Consider the following 27,302-nt stretch of genomic DNA (forward strand, 5'->3'; position numbering starts at 1 on the left):
TCAGGTGAAATTTATTTGTTTATTTTTACAGCAGGTTAAAAAATAGTCATAAATCCTAGTTGTGTTGGGAAAACCCAGACCTTAAAGTACCCAAACCTGAGGGTTTTTTTTTCTTTTTTTTTTGAATTTCTTGTTTCTGATTTTCACCCAAGGCAGCTGTCACCAGAGCATCAGGCTGTCCTTATTGGCCAGCATCACTGCCACCGCTATAGCAGCCAGCGCCATCAGCATCAGGAGCCATCGGCCACACTGCCTCTGTGAGGAGGGAGGGGGAGAAAAGAGAAAGAGGCCGTGGGTTGGTCAGAGAAGACACAGGCAAAAATAATCTTCCTCCTTCCCCTTCTAGCCCAGTAGGAAACCTTGGGTTGGTGGAGGAGAGAAAGCTTTTTGTATCACTGTCTCTGTCACTTTGCCACCTCTCTTGGGATACAATCACTTTACCAAAGGTCAGTGGACCAGCAAACCACAGCCAGCAGGGGCCAGGTACTTAAAAACTGATAGAAATCAAAAGTGGAAAACAATTGAGCAAAATTATATTATTCTCTGTTTATATTCCTCTTGCTTTCTTCACTCTGTTCTTGCCACTGTGCTCAAAATAGACTGAAAGTACACCCTTTCATACTTCAGCCAGTAGTGAGTTTTTCCCTTCAGGCTCAAGAGTTCCATGAAAATTAGGCTTGGAGGCATGAGCCAGTGTTTCTTTTCATGGTTGCTATACTGTCAGTACAGTGTAAACCAAGCTGAGCGGAGCAGGCTGGCCAGATGTTGGCAGGGGCTGGGCAATTTTACGGGCAAGAGTTGGGGGAGGGAGGAAGCATCCCACCATCATTTCGGGCTCTTACTCTGGGGGGCGGCTGTTGGCTCTGACTGAGCTCTTCTCGACAGTGCTGCAGCTTACGCAGGCAGGAGAGGTACTCGTCACTGAGGTTGTCTAGTTCCGAAAGCAGTTCTCTGCACTGTGGGGGAGAATACCACCAAGGTCGTCACCATAGTTCTGGACAGAGCCCAGGGAGGGGAGAAGGCCCTGTGTAAGATACCCTGTCATTCATGGTCATTTTTACCGCCATCCTCCCTTCCCAGCCTTTGTCAGAGATTTCAGTTTGCCTTTCGACAGTCTCGCCTAGCTTATCCATAATGTGTTCATTTAAATGCATATTTTACATTAAGTGTAATGCATATTATATATGTCATATAGAATGCATATTATATTTTGTACTATACGTGTAAGTGCTTTTGTGTGATAGTTGTTATGTGCAAGTGCTTTGTAAATAGGGACACACAAAAGGGAAGTTCCTACAGCACAGATGACCTGGAAGTGATCTTAGTGCAAGCCTCTTTGGGGGAGCGAGTTGCATGTGAATACTTCCGGACATATGTATTTTGTAAGTATGTAGGTAGGAAGAGTTTTGTTATTTAAAAGACCCTGTGTAAAGTTTTAAGATACTCATTGTACCACAGAGTTTGAGGAGTTAATGTATTTATTAAATGTGTTGGAGTTTAGGTTGACTTTCTGAAAAGTAACTCTTTAGTAAAACCTTGAATTAAGACTGGTATAAAGAAGGAAAAGATTGACAAGCTGAAAGCGAAGACGTTTTTATACAGGCCAAGGAATACCTACAGGCATCTAATCACGACTTCAGCTCTGAAGTGCCTGCTGTCTCACTGACTTCCAGCAGGTTCCCTGTCGCTGGAGGATGAGTCCCTCCTGTTCTGAGGTCACCACCTCACCTCCTTTTCCTTGGCCAGGAGCTGCAGAGTTTTCTTCTGGAGCTCGTCTCTGAAATCCAAGTCTTGCTCCTTCCCTGGACCCTCAGGCTCCACTTCGTTATGGGAGGGCTCTGGGCTCCTCACAGGCAAAGCCTGATCTAAAAAAGCAGCCAGATTCTCAATGACAGTGAGGCCCACACCTCTGAGGAAAGGTCCTGACACCGAGAGAACCCTTTGGGGAGAGGGAAAAGGACTGGGGGAACAAGGAGGAGCCTGTCGCTGGCCACACTGCACGGCTGGCAGTTCTCTGATTTTTAAAGAACTCTCATTGGGACCATGCTCAGCCTGGACAGAGAGCTGGAATTAGAGCCCCTCGAGGGCAAGGTTGGTATCTTTTCTCTATCGTTAGTCCTGCTTAATGCCAGATGCTTTTAGAAAATGCTTATTTAGCTTCTTTGGTTGCAGGTCACATCTTTTAGTCTAGTGGGTTTCCTGGATGCTTCAGTATAACTCCATTTTCCTTCTGTCCTTGTTTCAAAATGGTGAGAATGGCAATCATAACCATAAACATGAAGACTTCATCTTCATGTAGTTAGCGCTGGTTGTTCAGCCCCTTGGCAGTCTGCATCTTGGGGAAGAGAGCCCTGGACTGGGAGTCAGAAATTCTGGATTGTTGTCATAGCTGTAGCCTTAATTTGTACGACCAGCTACCTTCATTGACCTTGATTTTCTTACCCATCCTACGTGGGCATAGTCATTTCTGCTTTATGTGTTACCCAGTGATCGTGATGAGAAAACAAAGGGCCACGTGCAGGGAGTAAGGGAGGAGCTTTCGCCCCCTCCAGGTGTTTGGTGAGTTCTCAGGAAGCTGAGGCAGCAGACTTGAGGGCTGAGAGTGAGGTGACTGTTGTATGTGACATAGTTTATACCTGGGGAGCTGGATCTGGTTTGGAAAGTCAAGGGTAAAAATTGACGTAAAATCCTGAGTTCAAAATCAATTTATTGAAATGTTCAATACAGACATATGTTTTCAGAGGGAGTAGAAATCCTTTCCATAGTTTATATACCTCTCAGAATAGGAGGTTAACTAGCTAAAGTGTTCTCAGAGCCAATGATGAGTCCTTAAAGTGCTCCTTTAGCTCCCTGACCTAAGAATCCCTGACACAGGGTCATGTAGTCCATCCCTCTGCCTCTAGGAGGGCAAGGAAAGAGCAATATCTTAGAATTTGTGGAAAGGAATTTGCTGACCTTTCTTTGTTAAGAGTTTCTCCTGTTTTTGAAGCTGCAAGGATTGATTCTGAAGCAGACCTGTTGGAAAACACAAGGAACTTGTCTGTGCTAGCACATTTACTGCAAAGAGTATCTTTTCAGAACTTTGCTGAGACCTTAATTATTATGTTCCCATCTGTAGTCGGTTGAATTGCGTCACTCCCCCCATCCCAAATTCATATGTTGAAACCCTGATTTCCAGTACCTCAGCATGTGACCCTATTTGGAGATGGGTTCTTTGCAGAGGTAATCAAGTTAAAATAGGACATTAGAGTCCTATTTTAATATTGACTAGTGTGAAGGAAATGGCAACCCACTCCAGTGTTCTTGCCTGGAGAATCCCAGGGATGGCGGAGCCTGGTGGGCTGCCATCTATGGGGTCACACAGAGTCAGACATGACTGAAGCGACTTAGCAGCAGCAGCAGCAGTGTCCTTACAAGAAGGGAAAATTTGGACAGACGTGGATGGGATGGAAGATGTGTGAAGAGATGGAGAAGATGGCAATTTCCATCTTGGACGGAGAAGGCCATTTCCTTCTCCAAGCCAAGGAAAGCAGTCTAGAATGAATCCTTTCCCCAGAGCCCTCAGAAGGAACCAACCCTGCCCTCCACCTTGATCTGAGACTTCCAGCCTCTAGAGCTATGAGAAAACCAATGTCTGTTCTTTAAGTCACCCAGCTTGTGGTGCTTTGTTACGAACACACCCTCCTTATATCTCTTCCTACCGTGTACCTTTAAATTTCTGCGTAAATGTTACCCTAGAAGAAGGACATTCCCAGTTGACCCTGTGTGAAATAGCAACTGTTTTCTCTTTAACCTGCTGTATGTTTTCCTCTAGCAGTTGTTAATACCTGACACGTATTTGTTCATAGAAACTCCATACTTCACTATAGTGTCTGTTTAGAATGTAGGCTTCATTAGGGAGGAAACCACGCCAGTTCTGTTCATTACCGTATCCTCAGTGTATGTTGGTGCCTGGCATTTGGTAGGGTTCAGTAAATAAGTGCTGAATAAATAAAGGCATGATTTGGAAGTGACTTACCCATTCAGCCCCGACTGTGTAGGAGCCCAGCTTTTGCTGGTGTTCTTTCTGCCTGACCCCTGAGGCTGCCTGGCTTTTATACTCCTTGCTCTTGGCATGAAACTTCTCTGTCGGGGCGTCAGAGGTTAAGGTGGGAGGCAACCAGCAGAGCTGTGCACTGTTTCAGGTTCTCTAGCTTTTCAGAAATTGCCAGCTTTTCTTTGGAAACACCCCTTTTCCTCTTTGGCCTTGACATGTCACTGGGAGGTAGACTGAGCTTATTTTCTGAACCATTCCTAGTGACAGGTCTGTGTGACAAACGTGCATAATAAATTAGAATATATAAAATAAGAACTGCCTTAGAAGACACTTGGTGAAATATGCAGTTCTGGGGGAAATGCAGGTGGTGCTTGTGGGCATGGAGGAGAAAAGTAGAAACAAACGAAAAAGCCAGAGGCTAATGTGGAACTTGTGAAGGGCTGTCAGTGACCTCACTGCCCAGGAGGAGGGTCTGAACAAGCGGAGGCAGAGGATCTGCCAAGGACTGGGCTTCCCGTCGCTCCTCTGGATGCCTTTTGTGGGGCAGGGGCCCCAAGAATGCCAAAAAGCCACCTGTGCTACTTTCAGAATCTGGAAAGGGACTTACTCTGCAGCTGCTGTACCTTGGTCACCAGGGCAAGTTTCTCCTCCTCTGACCTCTTGAGTTGATCTGACAATGAAATAAAACAAACCAAAATAGAAGAACCTAAGACTTAAAGAGCTCACCCCTGAGGCTGGAAATTAGTAACAGATGCTGTCTAGCCCATGGCCTCTGACCAGTGTCAAGTGGAAGTTGCTCTTTCTTCTGCTTGTCCCAGTTCTGAAGAGGTAAACCAGAACCCTACTGCCTTGGATTTCATCTGGGTCGACAGTGGGCTGAGTTAAGGCTTGTATGTGTATATAGGGTTTTCCAAGTGGCTCATTGGTAGAGAATCTGCCTGCCAGAGCAGGAGATAGAAGAGATGCCAACTCGATCTCTGGGTCAGGAACATTCCTGGTATTGTCCGGAACAATATCAGTTGCTGTTGTAGGAAACAGCAACCTGCTCCAGTATTCTTTCCCCATCCCCCTCTCCCCTGCTGCAGTATTCTTGCCTGGAGAATCCCATGGACAGAGGAGCCTGGTGGGCTACAGTCCACGGGGTCGCAAAGAGTCGGACACGAATGAGTAACTGAGCACAGCACAGCAGCATGTGTGTATAATTTGGTCCCCTCTCAGCTGACAGGGGCCGTGACTGGGAAACCTCTATGCTTGGTGTTTCTGCTGACCTTTCCCTTTAAATTAGGAATGCGGTCTTGGCATGTGACTGCTATGGGAGTAACTGCTCTGGCTTAGACGGATAGGCTGGATCCTTTGTGTCTTGGTCTTGGATGATTAAAACAGCCCTGCCTTTTTCTCAGAGTAAAATTAAATCGCCAGGTCAACCAAACAAACCAATGGAAGACTGACCCCTTTCCACCCAAGCCCCCTTTCTCTGGGCTCCCAGAGGCCTCCAAAGCCTCCAGGGGGATGGGTACCTTGTAGGTGCTGGGTGTCCGAGCTACACAGGTCTCTGTCCTCCTGCAGGCATTCAATCCTGGCCTGCAGCTCTTGGTGCTCGCTCTCCAGAAGTCGTAGGGCCTGGTTCATCTGTGAGTCTCTGCTGTCTGCTCCCTGGTGGGAGGGGGAGGGGCAGACAGGCAGGTCAGCGCTAGCTAGGGTGGAGGTGGTGGGCAGATCCCAAGGAAGAAGAAAACTGTAGGAAATTGTAGAGTTAACAGAGACAAAGGGAGTCTGAGGAAAGTGGAAAAAATAGGAAAAGTTTTAAAATTCTTCAGTTTGCTCTATTCCTCATGCTTAACAACCAATAAGGGATTCGATCTTTGAAATTCACAAGGGATTCCTTTGGATAAATGCCCACATTCAGTAATACCGAATCATGGCTTTTCTAGACGACTTCACTTTGTCTTTACTTCTCATTCTCACGCTATCGATTTTTTCAAGGCGGAGGGAGTAGGTGCATTTTTCACAAAGAATTAAGGTTGAAAAGGAAAGGGACTTGGTGAGAGTTCCCTGGTAGGTGATTTGAGGGAGAGAACAGTGAAGGCAGTGGCCAGCGAGGTTCTCTCCTGTGATAAGATGATTCGCTTGTTGTCTCTTGCCAAATAGGTTGCCTAGATCCCTGCTTCAGTAAAGGTGGGTCCTCAGAATTCCAATCCAACTAAGTAAAATTGATGAAAAACCTCACAACAGTCCTGTGAGAGAGTACTATTATTATCCTCATTTTACAAATGAGGAAACTGAGGCCTAGGTGGTTAGTTAACTTCTCCAAGGTAACAGATCGGAAATGGTGAAACCCTTGAGAATGCCAAGAATCCACTATAATGGCTTAAAAAACACATTGGCAAGATGTGTGAGTTGATACTCAACCTGTAAGTAAACTGGTGACTTTTGTTCTGTGCCAACAGTGGGCATTTCTGAACTGGATGCCCTCCTGGGATGGGGTGCAGAGAGTGGGTTTTTCCAGTCCAGCCCTTTGCATTTGGATGCTGTCATTCCAATGAACACTTAGGTTATTTGCTTGAGCAGTGTCCTCGCTAAACCCAGATTTGGGGCCCCCAGCTGAGCAGGATCTTCTCTTGTCACTGCTATCGACACCTCCCTCCCCTAAATCCTGCCTTCCCTCCCCACCTCCCTGCCCTCAGGGCCTGGTACCTGCAGTTTGGACTGAAGCACGTGGAGCTGGCTCTCCAGCTCTCTGTGCTGAGTGCCCAGGGTCCTCCAGTCCTCCTTCAGAGCCTCGTACTGGCTCTTCCACTCTTCACACTTCTGCTCGGCTAGAGCCAGGGACCGCTGAGGGAGAACAGAGGAGAGGGAGATGCATCAGGGGTTCCAGGGAGTCATGCCACTGGCTCCCTTGTGGCCCGACCGCCCCAGGGCTCCCAGCCCCAAGGATCACGGAGCATTCCCACACCTGTGTGCTCTGCAGTTGCTGTTCTGCACTCATTTTCTCCTCCAGCACCTTCTGCAGTGATTCCTTGGCCTTCTGCTCATAGCTGTTTTTCTGGTCTTCCATCTCTAATAGCACCTTTTTCATTCCCCAGGGGGAATATTTCTGTAAATTGGATGCAATTCAACAAAGACACATGGAGCTAATGTGTTTCAAGCCCTGAGCAGGGATGCAGAAGTGAAAAGAAATCGGTCCTTGCCCACAAGGCAGAGATGTCAGTAATCTGGTGGACTGCCTTCCAGGCTGGAGGCGGGCAGGGAGAGTCCTTCAGGTGATGTGAGAAGTGAGTGGGGATGATAAACTGCCCCGGACACGCTGAGCATTCTCCCCGGGGCCTTCCACAGGCACTTGACATCCATCGTTTCCCAGAGGAAATCATCTTTCCGAACCTGCTCCTATCTCAGTGAGCAGCAGCATCATCTACCAGTCTCCCAAACCCGAAAGCAGGGAGTCATCCTTGATTTCTCTCTCACCTTCTCCAAGCAATCAGTTGGTTTTCAAGCTTTGTCAAGTCAGCCTCTCTAACAGCTCGTGCCTGTATCCTCTGTCGACTGCCACCTCCTTGGTTCAGACTCTAGTAATACTATTATATGGGTTATATAGTCTCCCTATCTTCAAGTCTTGCCTCCCTTCAAACTCTTTTCAGTCCTGCAGCTAGAGGTTTCTTTCTACAGCTTCTATCTGATCATGTCACAACCTGCTTCAATCTCTCATTGGTTTCCAGTGTTCTAAGGTTGAAGTTCAAACTCCTTGGCATGGCATGGCTTACTTATGAGCCTAGACTTTCATTCCATGCTGCTCCAACCAAGCTGAACTGCTTGTAGGTCCCCTAAGCACTGTGCTTCTCAGCCTCTGCTTTTGCCCGTGAAGCTTCTACTTAGAGTATCCTGACCCACCCTTTCCACCTGGTTAACTTCTGCATATGCAAGATTCAGCCCAAGAATCATAAAAATTCTGATAAATTTGGCTAACCAGGTCTATCCCCCAACTCTTTATGGATTAGGTAGTTTTATTGGTGTTCACATAGTATCTATATTTCTAATCCATTGACTTATTTGCCTCCTTTAAGGGATTGTAAACTCCTTTGACGCAGGGAGCATTTTTAAAAAAATAAAATTGTTTTTATAGCCTCAGTGATCTGAACAATCTTCAGTAATCTCAAGTTTTAAAAATTAATACCCTAGCATTTTTAAAATTTCTCCTGGCTTCAAGATCAAAAAGACACCAGAGCAGCTTTGCAAATTCACTTGCCCTTCCCATGCTTTTCATTTTTATGCCCTGTGATTTTGGGAAAGCCGGAAGCTTTTACTGTTGATTCTGGGTTACCCAACTGAGTAAGAGATAGTCTAGATAATGCAAATTTAGAGTTCGTTATGAAATCATTTCCATTTAGCTTTGGAATCATCTGAAAATTTGGATTTAAATATTGAGTGGGTCTTTTCTTGGAATTGTCATTAGAAGCCAGATACAGGAGTTATTGATTGAGATCCTATGTCCAGGTTATTGGACTTAACCATGCTGGTCACTGGCCAGCTTTATCCCCATTGAAAATGAGTAGACTGGCATCCTGAATTGTATGTCAGTTTCTTACAAGCTTGTTTGGCATTATTTTTTTAGTTAAGGGTCTGACAAAGTAGGTCATGCTGCAAAAATGAAAGCAGTGAATCAGCAAACCTATAGACTAGATAAACTGTTCCCCTGAGAAATTCTAACTACATGGCCGCCTTATTTTCCACACATCAAATGGGAGCAGTCTAGTTAGTCCACCTCATTCTCTTAACTTATCTCTCTACCTGTCAGAAATCTATCATTTATTCAGTGTGAAAACTGATTTTTTTTTTTCTATCTCATATAATCCAAGAGCAGGGCAATCGAGATTACTGCAGGTGGATAACAATGCCACAGAAAGCCAGGAGTCACAGTCTTTTACTTGCTCCCAGGGATTGTTGCTAGATAGAAGTTGCCCGTGGGATGAAAATCATTTTGCGAGACTTCACTGTAATATCTAATTCATCTCTTCTAAAATTAGGGCCTGTGGAGTGCTACCCAGATAAGCTGAATCTTTACCAAGGGCCTCTCCCTGCTTCTCCAGGTATTCTCAAGGTTTCCCTGGAGCTGGCAAAGCGCTGGTGCTGGGCTTCCTTTCCCAGGGTGCAAAGGAAAGGACAGTGGGAGAAAGGGAGAGGAGGATAGAGAGAGTGAATCGGAGACCAAAGTGAAAATGGTAAAGGCCAGAGCTGGGTGAATAGGATGCGTGCATTAATCTCTAGCAGGTGATGTTTCTAGACTAGGCTTGAGGTTCAAGCACTGTCTCCCTTAATTTCAGACTCCTGGGCTAGAGGCGTCCTCCGGAATGCTTACCTGGGTACAGGCGTACAGTTGGTTTTCTAAGGATCTCAGTTTGCCCTTCAATTTGTCTTCATTAAGCTGGCCCTGGAACAAATGGAATGAATTAGTGAGTTTGGGCCAAAATATAGCATGCAGAGACTTTTGCTGTGTATTCCCAGCCTACTGCCTATAATAAACAGTCTTTGTGGAACTGGGCTCCTTTAGGAGGTGGGGAGGGGGAAAGATGGCAAGGGATGTTTGGAAAGAAGAGCGTCTTTTCCTCTTTCCCTGGAATAGGTGAAGGAAGGATCAGACTGCTCCCCAAAGTCACTGTGTACCCCAAGGTTTTCTGTCACACGGCTGAGGGTATCATTGCAGGGGCCCGTTTGAAGGAAAGCTTCTAAGCTCCCCTTTTCTTCCCTCTTCACCTCTCCCCGGTCTGTCTAGGCACCTCTACTCCTCACCTCCTCTCAGTCTAGTGCATCGTCCTTTACTCCTAAAGGCCAGTAAGACTAAAGGGGTCTCTCCTCCCGGCGGGGGGACATGCCTTCCCTCCCTTACCCCCAACATGGTCTGAACTGTGCACCTCTGTCCACCACCCCTCAGCATTCATATGTTGACATCCTAACCCCCACTACCTCAGAAGGTGACTGTATTTGCAGACAAGGTCCTTAAAGAGGTAATTCAGTTAAAATGAGGTCATTAGGGTGGGCCCGTATCCAGTATGACTGGTGTCCTCATAAAAAGAGGAGATTTGAACATCGGCATGCACAGAGGGAAGGCCATGTGAGGACATGGGGAGAAGATGGCCATCTGCAGGCCAAGGGGAGGCCTCGGAAGAAATCTGCCCTGTCGACAGCTTAATCTAACACTTGCAGCCTCCAGAACTGTGGAAAAACACATTCTTGTTGGTGAAGCCACCCAGTCTGTGATATTCACTTGCCCTAGCAAGTGAATACTGTCCTCTCCTGGCCACACGCACACATGCACACACACACACACACACACCCACATCCCCCTGAAGATGAGAAATTCTTTTAAGAAAGCAGGAAAGGGAGAAAGGGTGTTAAGGCAGGTTTTGTACGCGTGTGTGGTTGCGATGGTGAGAGGAATTCCAAGAAAGCCATGTTTTACTTGTTGACGAGCTGGATCTGTCTGGTGGCATTTGGGACACACCAAGAGGGAAGCTGATCTCAAGGGCAAGCGTGGGGAAAGGCAGGCAGGAGGGCCCGTTATGTTCCTGGTTTTCAGTATTTCTGCTGAGCAGCTAACAGCTTCCTTGTTGCTTTTTTCATTTCCCCACCTGTAGAGGGCTCCCTTTTTCCCAGGTAGGGATTTTGTTTTTCCAGCCCTGAGTATGATTTAAGGTTTTGTGTGTGTGTGTGTGTGTGGAGATGGGGGAGGGAGGAGGGGGCATGCCGTGGATGCCAGTTTCCCAGAGAAAAGGCCGTAGGTCTCGTTAGTGGTAACTGGTTTTCATAGCCTTTCCCTGGGCTGTTCCAGCCAGGCCCGGTGGGACACTTGTGAGGTCTAGAAATTGCATTTCTCCTCAGGCCTGAGCTGCCAAGGCCCCTCAGTCGTGCGTCTTGGCCATTTCCAACTCTTGTACCGTTTTTGGTCTGTAATGGCCAGAGGAGACTGTTCTGTGGTCTGTCTCCTCAGTGAGTTTCAGGGCACCTGGGGGAGGCAGGAAGTGGTATCTCACAGCTCCTGTTTTGATCTTTTGGCTGATTCCTCTAACACAGGGAGCCAAGGGGCGCCCCCCCGCCCCTTTTTGCTTCCTGTATTCCTCAGCTGGGTCTTGCAAAAGCAAGAAGGCTTTGCCAAAAATAATTTTTCAAACTGCCTTCTGCTATTAATGTTTTTCGTAATGTCTCGTGTGAGAGCTGAGAGTCAGGGATTTGGCATCTACAATAAACCACAGGGCTTTGGGACCAATAAAAGAGATGGACAAAGACTTCCACTGTTCCTGGCTTTGGAGGGACTGGGAAAAGTTACTCCCCTCAGTGGCCTGTTCATTGTTAATCCGAGGGTCCTGAAATCGACTCCCTCCACCCGGCACCCCAGCTCCTCCTCCGCACTTCAGGTCGTCAGACTCTGTTTTCCCCTACACAGTGGACATGAGTTTGTGCAAACTCTGAGAGACAGTGAAGGACAGGGAAGCCTGGTGTGCTGCAGTCCATGGGATCGCAAAGAGTCAGACATGTCTGAGTGACTGAGCAACAAACTCTTACTATGCAGAATGCAATCAAACCCACTGAGCTTGAAGGTTTATCTTGCAATAGTTTGGGAAGAAAACAAGTCCGTGGCGGTATTCTTACATTTCCCCCAGGCTCCTACTCTTTCTGGGTAGCTCCTTTCTCCTTCCTTAGTATGGTTTTAATCCAATATTTTTGCCTCTTCCAGCTGTTTTTGTATGTTAGCCACACCCCAGATTACTTTTCCATTCATGTTGTAATAGAAGACAATTCAGGCTAGCTCCTTCTGTGGGGATGAAGGGCCACCCAAGTCTGAGGTTTGAACACATCTCTGGCCCGCAGCTCTGCCTTCCTCGACTCCCCAAGTCAGGCAGGAAAGTTGCAGCCAAGTTGTTGCAAATGAGGTGTGCAATTTCCTGGTCTGAGCCCTAGGTCTCCCTGTATGAAGCCCAGTGGTAACAGTATGGGGGAAAAAGCCCTTTTTACAGGCCAGCTGTGGGCTTTGCATCCCAGGACCTGAGTTTCAGAGAGCAGAGTAGCCCCGGGTGTAAAAGGGAACGAGGTGGAGGCCATACACACCTGGTGCCGGTCTGAGGCTTCAGCTCCTGCTGCTGCTGCTCTGCTTCCCCCGCCTCTGACCTGCTCTCCAGAAATACCACCACCTCACGGCAGAAGCACCAGCCCACTTCTCGTCTCTGTGTTCTAGCAGAGGTTGCTTAGGGCCAATCCCCCGCTGCACTGTCATCTGAAGATCTCAGTTTCACTTTGCAGAACTAAAAACCCAAGTGTGCCCTGCTCGGGCCTGTATTGCCCAATACTGTGGGCTCGCTTTCTCTACCGCCCGGACCGTTTCTGCTTTGAAGCTTGGACCCAGCTCAGGAGTCTCTGCGGTGCCCCAGGGCCTGTCGCATCCAAAAGACCCAGCGTCAGCTTGGAGGCTGGAGGCACTAGAGGGAGCTGGTCCCTGGTGTTGTAACAGAGTTTGCAGGGAGCTGCCTGTGAAGCTGGGCGTTTAAATTAGGGAGGCCAAATGGAAACGAAGGCCTGAACGTAGCTGAATGTCAGAGACCCTGTTCTGGCCACACTCTTCTCGTTACTTTTCCCCAGTACTGCAGTCTGAGACTTTCCTTCTGTTGAAGAAGGGGGGTGAATTGTTTGGGGGGAAGCAAGAGCAGTTAACTGAAAATCTGAGATGATTTTTCTTAAAAACAGGAAGCTGAGGGTTGGTGGGGAGGAAGAAGACAAGAAGAGTGAGTATTAGTTGGGGAGGAAGGAGGAAGGGAGTAAACCACAGCCCCGGAGGAAGCCCTGCACCCTCCCCTGCTGTTGGAGTGTGGAGTGGAGCAGAAACTGCCTGGGAAATGTCTCTCAGTAAATCCTCCCCGCCCCCAAGCTCTGGTTGTATCCTACCTGGGATATTAGGAGAGCTTTCCCCACCCCTGCACCCACTCGGAGCCTGAGTGCTCACTGTTGTCAGAGAACTGTTTAAAATGCAGAGCTGATCCATCTCTTTCAACTCAGTTCCGTGGCTGTGTTATTTATTTATTGGCCATGTGGGGTCTTGCTTCCCTGACCAGGGATCAAACCCTCGCCTCACTGCCTTAGCAGCACCAAGTCTTAACCACCGGACCTGCAGGGAAAGTCCCTGGTACATATGCTGCTAAGCGAGCACAACTCCACAGCTACTGGACAAACTCCTTCTCAGGATGGGGCGGACATTTCTAAGTGTGGGACTTCAGACCTGAGGCAAGCACCTCCCATTGCTACCCTGCTTACTGCCTGCAGCAGTGTTTCTGCTGGGGTGTCGTGCATTCTCATGATACACACACACACACACACACACACACACACACACACGTCCTTTAAAAGCGAATCCATGACTATTTAAGTTCGACATACCCTATTCGGCAGAAAATTTAAGAGCCATAATACTAGAGACCTCTCTGAGGTCTTCTCTTTGAAGCTCCTCTGACACAATCCCTTAATTTCCGTCACACTCGGCCCTGCCCCACGCTCTGTTACTCCCAGGCCTGTTGTCATTTAGATTGCTTTATCGTAAGCACCCTTATCCTTTCTACTTTCTCTCCCCCTTCATCATTCCTGCTACTCTCTTTGTTGGGCTTCCCTTGTGGCTCAGCCGGTAAAGAATCGGCCTGCAATGCAGGAGACCTGGGTTTGATCTCTGGGTTGGGAAGATCCCCTGGAGAAGGGAACGGCTTCCCACTCCAGTATTGTGGAGAATTCCAAAAGCCTGGAGAATTCCATGGACTGTGTAGTCCACAGGATCACAGGGTCGGACATGACTGAGCGACTTTCACTCTGTCGTGATAAACTCCTCCTTAGTCCTTCTAGAGGCAACTAAAGTGGTCCCTTGCCTCTGAAGCCTATCCTGTTCCGCCACAGGCAGAAGAATCGCTCCCTTCTCTTCTGTCTGGGGGGTCCCTTTGTAGAAAGCACTGTTAGAGCTTGAGCACGCAGCAGTTAGGTTTATTTATGACTTGTCTTTCTCTTCCTGGCTGCTGTGGGAAATCTACTGCCTTCTGTGCCTGCCGCGCCCAACCCAGCACATAGTCGGGACTTATCAGACGTCTGCTGAATAAACGAATGAGACAGTCTCAGTTTAGTTCAGCCCCGGAAAGCACCTGGCATGCACAGCTGTCTGTCTCAGGGAACTACTCTGCTATGAAAACCACTTCCTTAAGCAGCAGGAGCCCTGAATACAGACACCCAAATCCAGGTACAATGACCGATGGGAAGAGGGCTGGCTGAGCCCTGGAGGTCTCTGACATCACTGCGGGCTTCGCAGTTTTGCCCCATGCCTTCCTGTCCCGGGTGGGCTGGCTTTCTAAGCATGGCCATCTGCGTGGACGGTCAGATGCTCACAGAGGCCCGCGAGGCTCTGTGTTCTGCCTGTGCACCTGTGGCTTTCTGCTCTGGTGGCATTAAACTGCGTGAACATGCAGTCTGAGAATTTCAGTGGACCCCCTGGAATCCAGGATCTGCAAGGTCTTCCCTTTTCCAACTGTATTTCTGTGTAAGGTTAGATTTTCCTCCGGTATTTTAACAAAACAATGTATTAACAACAGATTGAATGCAGATGCAAATGTGGGAATCTAGCTGTCTTCTGTTCAGACATTAAAAATATTTGCATAAGTGTAAAGCACGGCCACTTCTCTGATTCATTTTGATATTTGGCAAAACTAATACAATTATGTAAAGTTTAAAAATAAAATAAAATTAAAAAAAATATTTTTCAAACAGTCTATAAGTTCCCATGTAATCTGTCTACTGTTATTTTAAACTTAGTGCATATTTTAAAATTCCTGTTTTCACTTCTAAATGGTAAATATAAAGATTCTTTGGATTTTAATATTATTTTTTAATAGTAACGCTAATGTGGGGTCTTGGCTCCCCAGCCAGGCTTTGAAACTGTACCCTGTTTCACTGGAAGTACAGAGTCTTAACCAGCGGACCACCAGGGAAGCCCCTGGATGTTAATAATTTTTAAAGAATATAAAGGGGTCCTGATAATAAAAAGCTGGAGACTATATCATGCCTCTGGTTCTTTGCCTGTGCTGTATCCCCTGACCAGAATATAGTTCTTGTTGTCACATTTGCCTGGAAAATACAATATGGATAGTCAATGCCTTGAAATATAACTATAAATACTTCCCTGGTTCTCCCCTTGTATTCTACTATATCCTGAAAACACCTCTTTTATTTCTCATATCTCTTCACTGTTTAGGCATCTTGTCTCCCTGAGAAAACCACAAGCTTTCTAAAAGCAGGAACCCTGTCTGGTTAATCTCATTATTTCTAGTGCTCAGTGCAGGGAACATGATCTGTGAATATTTGTTGAATGAATGAACTAAAATCAGGAGGTCTGAATTTAGTTCCAGTTCTGCCTCTGACTAGCACTGTGACTTTAGCAAGTCACCTGACTTCCCTGACAGTTTCCTCATGGACAAAATGAGAAAATTAGACTAGGTAATCGCTAGGTCCCTTCCTGCTTTCCCATTCATGTCTGGGGCGAGAAGTAGGTGCATGGTGGCTGAAAGTTAATATTGATATGAATTCCATACAAAAACAGTTGATATTTACCACAGTCAGTAACAAGAACTGTATTGAGACCTTCTTTTGTTTCTTCCAACAAATTAAAAAAAGGAGGGCCTTTTTTTGATTCTGGGTCTTCCCTGGGTGAGTGGCAACATGGTCCTCAGCTGACGACCCTGGATTCAGCCAAGCTCTCCCATATATCTACTGTGACATGTTGGATGTCTAACCCTACCTTCGGCCTCTTCTGTAGTGAGAAAGCTCCTTCTCTTGCTGCAATGGTATGGAAAGAAGAACGAGATGGGCACATATAGAAGCCCCCGAGCTTTGTTCAAACAAAGGTTTCCCTTACCTTCCAAGTGCTGTCAGAGGCCTGAATCAAGGTAGACAGCAGGTCTTGGAGAATCACCATTTTCTGTTTTAGAATCAGCTCCCTTTGTAGGGCCTCCTGAGGGGCAAAATGCAAGTGGGTTAAAATTAACCTGGAGGAGACGTGAGCGGACAGATGGAGGAGCTAAGGGGAGAGTTCATGCTACTTACTTTGAGGTACTCAGAAAGCTGGATGATTTCCTAGAGAGAAAGAAAAAGGGTGTTTAAGAAGATTGTGGCTTCCCCGAAATCCTAGAACATGGAATCTGAGCCAGGATTGGCTTGTGCTAAGTGAATTTTCTTCCTGGACTCAGGGTCCCTCCAGGCTTCCTTGTCTGTGCTCATCCAGGGAGAGGATGCCCCATCCATCCCAGCTGAGTTTACCAGTGAATTCCAGAGCTTGGAGAAGATTAGATGCCATGTGATTCTACACCTCCACCATGAGGATTTTCTTACCTTATCTAGAACTGCAACTCCATAACTGGAAGAGAAGAAAAACAAAACCGGCAGTGGATTAAAGACACAGGCGCGTCAGGAGGCAGGGCATAGATTCCTTCTCTCATCTCTTCTGGAGAGCCAATAGGGTGGGGAAGGCCCTCCTTTTTCTTAATTAAGGTGGATGTGGAAGTTCCTTGTGTTCCACTCCAGAAAATGCTGGGGGAGGGTATTCAAGTGAAAGCTTAGAAGAGAGGAATGGATGGGCTGCGGGGGAGCTGGGGCCAGGAACATGAAAGGTACTCACTTGGTTTGCTGACTGGCATCATTCTTGATTGTTGACTGTGTTTCTCCTGCCTTTGTCTGAGTGCCTGAGAGGGAGGGGATAAGATGATTCGGGAGGCCTGGGAGAGGCAGTGAGGGGAGTGGGGAGGTGAGGGGACTCTCCACTGCCGGCGAGCTGAGACAGCTGGGGCAGGATACTCTGCCGGCCCCAGTGAGGGCGGGAGGCTCTTACCACGGTGGTGTTTGGGTGCCTTCTTGGTGGGAGAGGCCTGTGGTGGAAGGCCACCAGCCTGGGTGGGGCAGTGGCCAGCTGGATCCCTCCAGGCGCCTGAAGGAGGATGGTGCTGGGTCGCAAAGACCTCGCAACTGGTCCCTGACACCTGGAAAGCAAGTGGGGAGGAGGGTGTTGCTGCGAGCCTAGATAGAGCGTCTTAGAACAGGGTTCTCTGGCTGACTGCAGAAACGTGAGCCAGTGATTAAGTTTCGGGTCCAGAGCACCAAAGGAAGCCATTCTAGTCTTCACAGCCCCAAGCTTCCCCCTGCTCCTGCCCTCACTGGTCCTGGCTGGTGGGATCAGCTCCTCCTCAGGCCAGGCACATGGGGAGCGGGGCTGGTCTCCAGTTAAAAGCATAAAGGCTTAGTCACTCGGTCGTGTCTGACTCTGAGACTCCATGGACTCCTCAGTCCGTGGGATTCTCCAGGCAAGAATACTGGAGTGGGTAGCCATGTCCTTCTCCAGTGGTTCTTCCCAACCCAGGGATTGAACCCAGGTCTCCTTCATTGCAGGCAGATTCTTTACCAGGTCTCCTGTTACTTTCTCTCAAAACCATGATCCCAGCCCCTTACAAAGCCCCCATCATGGCGCTGTGGAAAGAGAACTGGTCTGAGGAGGGAGTGAGGGGGACCGGGGTCGGGTCCTGCCTTCCCTTGGTCTCAGGCTCCTGTCTGTGTAGCGATGAGTTTGGAGTAGATGGTCGCCAGGGTGCCTTCCATATTCTAGAGGGGACTGCCTTCCTCTCAGCGCCAGCTGGAAGATGGCTAAGGGTCACTGAAGAGAAAGTAGGCCAGCAACAGGGAGGAATGTGTAGCAGTCGTCACAATTAGTCTGCAAATATTTTCTTCTTACAAACTAAAACTAAAATCTAGTAAATTCTATGTTTGTAATGTAACACAAAAAGGCTAAGGAATGCCTATGGCAGCTAATCGTGCAGATTAAATCTCAATAAACCTTACAGAACTGACAGGTTCAGGAGGAGTTTCTTTAGGCAACTGTGTGTGTGTGTGTGTGTGTGTGTGTGTGTGTGTGTGTGTGTGTTTTCTTCTTAAAATTTTTTTTTTTCCATGAAAGCATTCAGAAACCTTCTTGCCTTAGAAAGTACACCGCTGGTTTTCTTTTACAGTTGGACTCAAGGATCCTTTTTCTGAACAGCACCTCCTGTGTTGGATAACAGATGCACTGGCTAAGAAAGCCTGATAGAACACCTACTCTGGGGATGGGACAATATCAGGCACCTCCAGGGACGTTAGAGGACCCGTCCCTGCTGTCCATGTGCTCACGGCGTGGATAGGAAGACACAGATGGTTTGCTGGCTGAGCTCATTTCAACATACCCTGGTTTTTTTTGTCAACACCGCTCCTTCCCAGGCCAGACTGACGGGCCCTCTAAGAGTTATACAATCTTCGAGGATTCATAGCCTCGTAAGGACCACAGGGAGCAGAGGTGGCCTGAAGAAGCTAGGGCAGCTAAGGTTTCCTGGACCAGACGTGGCCTTAGGTGAGTGAAGTTAGTAGAACTGGGATTGCCCGAGAGAAGGTGGGCGATGCAGCCGCCTTATAGGAGAATGGAGACAAGAAACGTGTGTGTGTGTGTGTGTGTGTGTGTGTGTGTGAGTCAAGCGGGACATTAAGAAGATCTGGCTTGTGTCCCTGGCCCACAGTAAGCATTCAGTGAATGTTTGTTGAACAATGATGAATGAATGCTGTAGAAGATATATCTAGATAGACTGAATTGGAACGGATACTAGGAATTAGCTGTGAAATTATTTTTCTCTTTCCTAAAAGGCAAGTGCAAAACAACAATAAAAAGTAGGTAAACAAGCCCCCCCTTACCCAGCCCCCCCCCAAAAAAAAACAACACAAGAAGAAAAACGTCAGAACGAGTAACTGGCTAAGGGAGACTCTGTGATGACTGAGGAAGGAGGGACTTCATTTAAATCAGTTTTCGGTGACCTTGAGCCCACCCACCTGCCTTGCTCCCGCAGCCCATCCGCTCCAGGGCAGTGTGTCCCTCAACATGGCCCACCTGCTGTCTGGGGGAAGAGATCCTGTTGGCCCAAGACAAGGGCTCCTTGAGGTCAGTGGCCTGGCCTGTCCTCCTGGAGGGGCCTGGCTCCCTGGCTGGCGGGCTCTGTGCCTCGCCTTTCTCCTCCACCTCCAGGTTCCTCCGTCTGAAAAACTGCTGCTGGCGCGCTCTCCGGAGCTGTTCCCTCTGCTGGGTCCTCGGGGCCTTCCCCACGAGGCGGCAAGTGGTCACGTTGGGGCGGCAGCGGCGGCTCTCGCGGGTCTCCTGCCGGCGCTCGCTCTTAGCCTCGTAGCTCTCAGCCCACCGGGCCAAGCCAGGGGCAGGCCTGGGGTCTGGGCCGATCATGATGACCTCCTGAGCACCTGTTGTTGCTTGGCTTCCAGTTCCTGGAATAGCTGCCCGGGTCTGCCCAGTGCCAAGAGGGAGGCAAAGGGGAGGGGTCAGGAGATGGGCAGAAAAGTGACCACTTCTCTAGATGAGGGGCAGAAGTAGCACTGTGTCCCACACATGTGGGTTGAAAAGTGAGGCGGGGATGATGTCACGCGGGAATTCAGGACTTGTGGGTCCAGTCTCTCGACTAATCTCTGCTCTTCTCTGGCCTGTGCCTCCCCTTCTGTAAAGTGGCGAGATTCCTCTGGCTGCCACTTTTTCCTTGACCGAACATCTCAGCCTGCCTCCAAGTTAGGGGAACATGAGAAATAATTGATAAAAATCACCAAAAGCCTATAGCCCTTTGGATGGCAGATGCGGACGTGTGCCTTTTCCAGGAACTTCTAGAGAAGCAGTTAAATTGGCTCCCTCTTCCTCCATCTGAAAGGAAGGCCAGCATCTTTATGCTCTCTTGGCCTAGTTACTCAAGTACTAATAGGCAAGTGACTTTTCTCAAGGCCTGGACAGACAGCCAGACCCTGCAAGGTGCAGCCAGTCCATGAGCAGCGCCCACTGCCCTCTGCTTAGCCTTACGCAGCGGGCTCATGAGCCTGGTTCTGGGCGTGGTTTAGGAGGGAAACCCCGCACTATTGCCTCCAGGCGTGGGATCCTGACATCGGTCCCTTGACATTCCACTCCTGGACCAATAAACTGAGCTCTGACTCTCAGGTTCAGATCACCCAAATCAGTATTGGCTGAGCACCTGTCCGTTACTGGCCAAAAGCCATTTCAGAGCTCTCAGCTCAGTATCTCTTGGAGCAGAGGGTTCCTTTGCTTTTTAGAATCCCCTCCCTGTTAGGGATAAGTGTGGTGGCATGTCTGCTTTCCTTCGTCCGGAGCCAAATTGTGTCTTCTGCAACCACACGGGTTATACCTAAATAAGGCTGTGTTTCAAAAATGAAACAAAAGCAAACAAACAAACTCAGTAACCAGAAGTCCCCAGGGAACCAGGCTTGGTGTAGAGGCCACGCTTGCTGTGCCTTCACACGCTCTTACCTGCTTGCTCACGTCACCCCCAGCCCTCGCCCCTTCTCCTGCTGTCTCTTTCCTACTCTCCCTCACCTACCTTGTGCAACTTTGTCTGTTCTCCCAGAACCCTCGGGGAGCTTGGCTAAATTGGGCCGGACTTAGGGCTTCCCTGGTGGCTCAGCTGGTAAAGAACCCACCTGCAGTGCGGGAGACCTGGGTTCGATCCCTGGTTTGGGAAGATCCCCCTGGAGAAGGAAATGTCTACCCACTCCAGTATTCTGGCCTGAAGGATTAATTTCATGGACTGCATAGTCTCTCGGGTTGCAAAGAGTTGGACACAACTGAGCAACTTTCACTTTGGCTGAGCTGGATTCTGAGCCCTGGAAATTCTGGTCCCTGCCTCCACTGGTCCCTGGAGTTAGCCCAGAGACTCATGAAGCGAGAGGGACTTCCCCTTACAGCTGCTGCTTCTGTCCATCCACAGCCTCACTCCCCACCGCCTTGGAAACCTAGTTCCTGCATCGTAGGTCAGAGAAGGGTTTCTCAGCTTCAGCCCACAGGTGTTTGCCGGCTCTGGCCCCTTGGGTCTTTTTAGAGGTCAGACAGACTCAACAGGTAGCAGCCTCTCTGCCCTTATCATTGGCACGTCCCTGCACCTCCCAGCTCAGTCTGGAACTCTCTGCAGGATTCTTGCTCTCTATCTGTGATCATTCCATTCCTTCTCGGGGGTCATGGGTGGGTGGGACAGGCTCACACCCTGAGTCGGGTAGTCTTCGTGTTCAGGCCCTGTCCGCTGTCCGGTGCCTGACTCTCCAGGTGTGGAGGGGGCATCCTCTGGTCTCAGGCAGCACTGAGCCCCGGCAGAACTGTGAAGCTGTCAGTGCCCGTCCGCTCGTCCCGTCTCTGGGTGTCTCTCCCGTTTCTTTTGGCTTTCTTCCCTGCTCCTACTCTGCAGGGTCCCCTTCACATCTCACCTACCACTTTCTCCATTTAAAGCTTAGGAAAGGATCTGAGAGGCCCATTCCTATTAAATTACGAATGGATATGCAGGAAACTCCATGTTCAGAAGCTCTGCTCATGGTGTCCCAGGCCATCAGCCTTGGTTATTCTGCCGCAGATGGGGGAGGCGAGGACCCCTGGCCATGGGCTCAGACTCTGTGGACTCCTGGCCCTGCTGCCGACCACCCGTGTGCTTTTGAAAAGCTATTGATTGTCTTTGTGTCTCTGTCTCCTCATCTGTAAAGTGGGAACCTGCCTCCTAAGGTTATGATGCTTAAAATGCATGCTAAGCATCAGGGCCGTAACACACAATAAATGTTAGCTTTTAATAATAGCATTATTATTACTCCCGTCCTCCTGATCTTGGATATTGAAGACTCAGTGCTATACGACAGAGGTTCCAAGCCAACCTAGCACTCCAGGACCCAGAATGCCCAGTCCTCCAATCCCCCTGCCCCCTTCCTCTTTGAGAGGTATTGTTTACCCCACGGAAGGGATGCTGGTCCCGGGTTGAGACCGTATTCACTGTTGCTCTGTTGGTCTGACTTCTGGGTGTGGGCTACAGGGAGAAAGGGCTGCCTTGTGGTCTAGAAACAGCCACCATCTCAGTTAGGCCCGGCAGAGAGGCAAAGGGGGGTGAGTGAAGAACCGGTGTGCCGCCTGCCTGCCTCCCACCTTTAAAAGTGGGGCGCTAGATCCCCTCCCTGTGTGGTTCCAGGTTATCCCTCAGGCTTCGTAGAGGAAACTGGGCAGAACACTCCTGCCTCCTCCAGCTGTGAAGAGCAGAGGGCTGTGGAGGGGAGATAAGTGTACGGGCTTTGTCTGCACCGGTTCGTTGAAACACGTGGCTGCCCTGCTTTACTTCCTGTGGGGCAGACGTTGACACCTGTTGCCCAAGCTGGGGGTGGCAGTAGAAAAGGCTCTTCAGGGAAGGAGGAGACCCTCCCGGACTCCAGGCTCTCACAGCTGGGGGATTTGGTGTGGCACAGCTGGGTAGAATCATCCCAGCTCTTCGGGAGGTCTCAACTATTCTGATTTGCTCTAAACACAAGCAGCCATGTGGACGGCTGACTGACAGAGATGCGCTGTGGGAGAAAAAGGAACTGCTCCCCGTGTGGTTCAAAGAGAGGTCACTGGGCCACTGCCCAGGCAGCCCTTGGCAGCTTGACAGGCCTCAGCTGGAGCTCTGGGAAGAGGTGGTACTGGCCCGGGGGCTCTGTCCTCGGTGCCACTGGGGAGGCCAGGGCGCTGCCCTCACCGGACAGTGCTTTGTCGCTGCCCTTCCCAGTCTTGGCTCCTACTTCCTGGCTGCGTGTGTGATGAGTGGCCTCCTGCATGAATGAATGGTCAGACCTTCCTAGTCCAGAGCTCTCAGCACGAGCTAGGAGCGAAGGGCCTGCACCCACGCCGCTGGGAAGGCAGCTGGGTGCTACGGGGTCCCTCCGGGGAAGGGAGCTGTAAAGTGTACGGCCCATTCCTGGGAGCCTACAACCTCAGGTGTCTGACTCCCGGCTCGTCTCATCCAATGGATGGAGCAGAGGACACTGGGAGCTGGGCCTCCGGAGACCAACACGGGACACTTCCCTGGTTCCCCACATCCAACACTCAAACCACTGGAGTGGACAGTGTCTCCCCCTTCAGCCCAGGGAAGCTGGCAGACAGCATCTTCCGCCCCACCCCAGAGTCGGAGGTCCCCAACCTGGATGCAGAAGCCTCCTCCTTCTCAGTTACCTGAGGTCCCAGGCGCCAACCCCAGCAGCTCAGGAAAGCATCCCAGCTCCTGGGCAGGTCTTGGCTGTGGTCTCCACAAAGGGGCAAGATCTCAATCCATGGCTCGGGGCCCCCTGAGCGTTTCCCTTCCTGGTACTGTCTTTCTTTTTGCACAGCAGCCTTGCTGAAACAGGAAACACAAAGCCACAATACTTGCTCACCCCAGTTCCGCTCTCTGGCACGATCCGAGGGGCCCCTAAACCCTTGAGGCCTCCAGGGCTGGGCTCAGGAGCTCCTCCCACCGGTGGGTACCCCAACTGCCCTTTCTCTTCCTATTTGATTGGTGTGAACTCTTGGACGGTTTCACATCAAAATTCCCTTTCCAGGATTAGACAAAGATGAATCTCTGGGTCAGATTCAAACCTTGCAACTTGCAGGGCTGGAAAAGAGACACAGACATAAAGAATAACTTGTGGACACAGTGCGGAAAGGAGAGGGTGGGACGAATTGACAAAGTGGGATTGATATATACACACACACACACACACACACACACTACCAAATGTAAAATAGCTAGCTAGTGGGAACCTGCTGTAAAGCACAGGGAGCTCAGCTTGGTGCTCTGTGATGACCTAGAGGGGTGGGATGGAGGCATGGGGTGGGGAGGGAGCCTCAAGAGGAAGAGAATGTATGTATACATAGAGTTGATTCATGTTTTAGTACAGTAGAAACCAACACAACATTGTAAAGCAATTATACTCAAATTTAAAAAAGTATTCAAACCTTGTAGTTTCTACAAAAGGGGAAAAAGGCCTTTTTCATCCACAAGACAGGTTCCCAGTGTAGGTTTTTATCTGTATCAGGTAGTTTTCTGTGTAAGGATTTTCTCTTCCCTTTAGTTACCCCTTCTCCATCCTGGTATTATAAAGAGGTTCTGCTCCTCTAAAGTACTGGTATTTCTGCAGAACTCTGAAATGAGGCCAGGTCTGAATTTGCTCCTTTCTGAAACAATGGGATCGGGGACAGGGGAGGGGGAAGGTGAAAAGATGATGGTTGATTGATTGGGGGATAAAGGGAGCAATTGCAGACAGAAACTTATGAGAATTTCCTAGTCCCCTGAAGTAGGAAATTTGGGGGAAAACTAAAAGGAATTTGTCTGTGTGCCTTAAAAGGGAACTATTCCAAATGCAATAATCAGGAAATTCCCAAGAAGTTCAGGGTAAGACGATGCAGGGCACCAGCTTGGGACAAGTTAGCTGAGTAGCTCTGTAGCCTTGCGCAATGCACCTCGTCTGAATGGCCCATTCAGTGTCTGAATGGATGATTTATGTGGCTCCCACGAAGTCCAAGACTTCACATGCGAGGCACGTAATGAGCCTTTTAAACAGCTGTGATAAGATAACAATTAACAACATGCTGGGAGTGTGTTGCAGTCTTTTTGGTCGCCTACTACTACCTCCACTCTCTGAGGAGAAACGTGCTGAGGATGGATTCTCAAGCACGGAGACTGAAGGCAAACGACATTTCCTCCAGATGAGAGACCTGAGATCCTGTGCCTGAAGCTTGGCCCATGGAGATGGGGGTGAGGACAGAGGGGTTGAGGAGCCCCAGATGGCAGGATAAGAGAATGTTATGGGTGTAGAAATGTGAGAGGGTTCTGGGATTTTAGGGCATAAGAACATAAGAGAGGACAGATGATGGCAGTAGGAGTTCCTGTGGGCCAGCTACTTGGGTTCCACTGAAAGAAAGAAATGAGTATGAAGATTGAAATCTCTTTTAGGGCTATGCATGCCATGGGATGGGCTTCCCTGGTGGCTCAGACAGTAAAGAATCTGCCTGCAATGCAGGAGCCCCAGGTTCAATCCCTGGGTTGGGAAGACCCCCTGGGGAAGGGAATGGCTACCGATTCCAGTATTCTTGCCTGGGAAATCCCATGGACAGAGGAACCTGGTAGGCTACTGCCCATGGGGTCACAAAGAGTCAGATGCGACTAAGCACAGTATGACACAGAGGTAGATAGTTTAACAGTCTAATACACAGACAGTCTAATCATTAGCCTGCCTCCGCCTGAGGGTTCCCTTCCTCTGGTGGGGATTAGTGAGGAGGATGTAGGTCAGGCCCCTTGTTGAGTTGATCACCTAGCATTTACTGGTCAGCATTCTGTGCTTTTTCTCACTGTTTCCAGGTCCCTTTGTTGATGGTCAAATCCTGAACTTTGGAACATGATCTCCTTGCTGGATGCTGAGCCCTCTTTGGGCTCCCTTGAAGGGGTAAACACAGGATTGGAAAACACTGCTTTACCCTTCACAACATCACACGAGAATGTGTAGGACTATCAGATTTCATGGTAGGGTTGGGGTAACAAAAGGGAATCCCAATTTTGAAAGAGAAAAATTTTAATTATATGTTAATATGACTTTTCCTATACTCCAAGAAATAGCAGGAAGAAGTTAACCCTCTATAGGGTCCGCCCCCCGCAACCACCACCGCCATGGGAGCTACTAGTTCTAATCTTTTCCCCACTTCCACCCTCTGGATGACATCCTATTCATTTGTTGAGAAATGGCAACCTTGTCCATAAGAAGTTGTTCTTGCCTCAGAATTGCACCCTATGCACCCTCCAACATTTTCTCAGCAATGCATTCCTCAAGTCTAAGTTATTCATTTTAGAATAAGGTCGTGGACATTCGACAGCGTAGTACCTGGTGGGCTTGGCAGTCCACATTCTGCAGAAGGTGGCTGGGGTGTGTGTGTGGGGAGTTTGGAACTCCAAGTCCTGCAGATCGGTCCTGTGGACAGACTTGCCTGCTCGCGTGCAAATTCTCCACAGTGCAGACTTTCCTCTTTAGTCTTCCAAGTGTGTAACTGGTAACTGTTTAATCAGATGTCCATATAGACATCCCACGGACAAACATTCATTCTCAGAGATGGTACAGCCTAAACTCATCAGGAGAAAATAAATATTTTCTTAACTCCTCCATTTGCAAGCCTGCCTCTCTTCGGTAGTTACAACTTCATGTTCCTGGCAGGACAGAATTCTCAGTCCTCTTTGGTTGCTTTCTGTTATCATTGTTGATAGAGAACCTTCTTCTGCAATAAAACCTCCAAGTTATGCTGTAAGAAATGATCAGTACTGGCGTGAGATTCATCTATTGTATAGAGAATCTGAAAGGCTTAGCCCTAAGACACAACTAACAGCAGATTCATTCTTGTGGGTCCCAGCACTGAGCAGGAAGCAAGTTACTTTTCATCCAAGGCTCCAGAGAAGAACCATCTCACTGGCTTTGACCTAGAAGGGCCCCGACAGGATGCAGCTTCAAGCCTGGGATAGGATAGTGTGTGTGTGTGTGTGTGTGTTAAAATGGACAGATAGAAAAGCAAAGAGGAAGGTAACCCAGAAAAGAAGGGCCTCCCAGATACCAACCTCTGGACTAAAAGGAAAAACTGTGTTAATCTTTAGAGCAGTTTAGTCTCTCCCTTTAGACTCCATTTCAGATTGTATCCCCTTGGGCCTGCCAGAGTACAAAATAAGGCTTATCCTGAGTCAAATATCACCGTGACTTGCCCCCTAGGTATGTCATTCCCTGTTCTGAACTTTAAAAGGTACTATGCTAAGTCACTTCAGTCGTGTCCAACTCTGTGCGACCCTATAAATGGCAGCCCACCAGGCTCCCCGTCCCTGGGATTCTCCAGGCAAGAACACTGGAGTGGGTTGCCATTTCCTTCTCCAGTGCATGAAAGTGAAAAGTGAAAGTGAAGTTGCTCAGTCGTGTCCAACTTCTAGCGACCCCATGGACTGCAGCCCACCAGGCTCCTCCATCCATGGGATTTTCCAGGCAAGAGTACTGGAGCGGGGTGCCATTGCCTTCTCCTAAAAGGTACTGCTTTTTCTCAATTAAAAAGCACTGCCCTCCTCTCTCCAGGGGGAGTTGTCCAGTAACAAGACTCTGAGAACTCCTAGCTTATCACTAGAAAGTCACCTTACTGGTTTAAAAACAATCTACTTAACGTAAACTACTGAACTACCAAAAGTCATTTAAGAAAAAATAGAATATGAAGCTTCTGTTTCTTAAAACATGCTTTCACTTACTTTACTTCATTTACGTATTGTTTTTTTCTGCAATAGCCTACCTTTGTCTTAAGCCAAGAATGCTGAGAGCCTCAGCAAGAGTAGCTGCGCTCCCCAGTGCTATGATTCCA

General features: G+C 48.8%; 1 protein-coding gene across 3 annotated transcripts; it reads right to left on the reverse strand.

Annotated features, from left to right (window-relative positions):
- On the reverse strand, positions 1-26,744 carry TRAF3IP3 (TRAF3 interacting protein 3). Of its 3 annotated transcripts, XM_027565696.1 has the most exons (17): positions 25,805-26,744; positions 23,124-23,286; positions 18,996-19,400; positions 16,926-17,073; positions 16,716-16,779; positions 16,430-16,454; positions 16,145-16,174; positions 15,957-16,052; positions 9,387-9,458; positions 6,990-7,130; positions 6,731-6,868; positions 5,554-5,689; positions 4,644-4,706; positions 2,956-3,015; positions 1,729-1,865; positions 843-956; positions 1-255 (listed from the first exon to the last, which is right to left on the reverse strand). In XM_027565696.1, exons 1-17 carry the CDS (start codon positions 25,825-25,827, stop codon positions 160-162), a joined length of 1,911 nt encoding a protein of 636 aa, XP_027421497.1. In that variant the 5' UTR covers positions 25,828-26,744; the 3' UTR covers positions 1-159. The 3 variants fall into 3 exon arrangements, 2 of the variants coding, with proteins under 2 accessions (XP_027421497.1, XP_027421498.1); XM_027565697.1 differs by lacking the exon at positions 18,996-19,400 and having other exon boundaries at positions 25,805-26,732; XR_003515040.1 differs by lacking the exons at positions 15,957-16,052; positions 16,145-16,174; positions 16,430-16,454; ... (3 more) ...; positions 23,124-23,286; positions 25,805-26,744 and adding an exon at positions 12,131-12,650 and having other exon boundaries at positions 124-255; positions 1,729-3,015.
- Between the last annotated feature and the right edge of the window lie 558 nt (positions 26,745-27,302).

The sequence above is a fragment of the Bos indicus x Bos taurus genome, chromosome 16, assembly GCF_003369695.1.
Source record: "Bos indicus x Bos taurus breed Angus x Brahman F1 hybrid chromosome 16, Bos_hybrid_MaternalHap_v2.0, whole genome shotgun sequence".
Classification (NCBI taxonomy): Eukaryota; Metazoa; Chordata; class Mammalia; order Artiodactyla; family Bovidae; genus Bos; species Bos indicus x Bos taurus.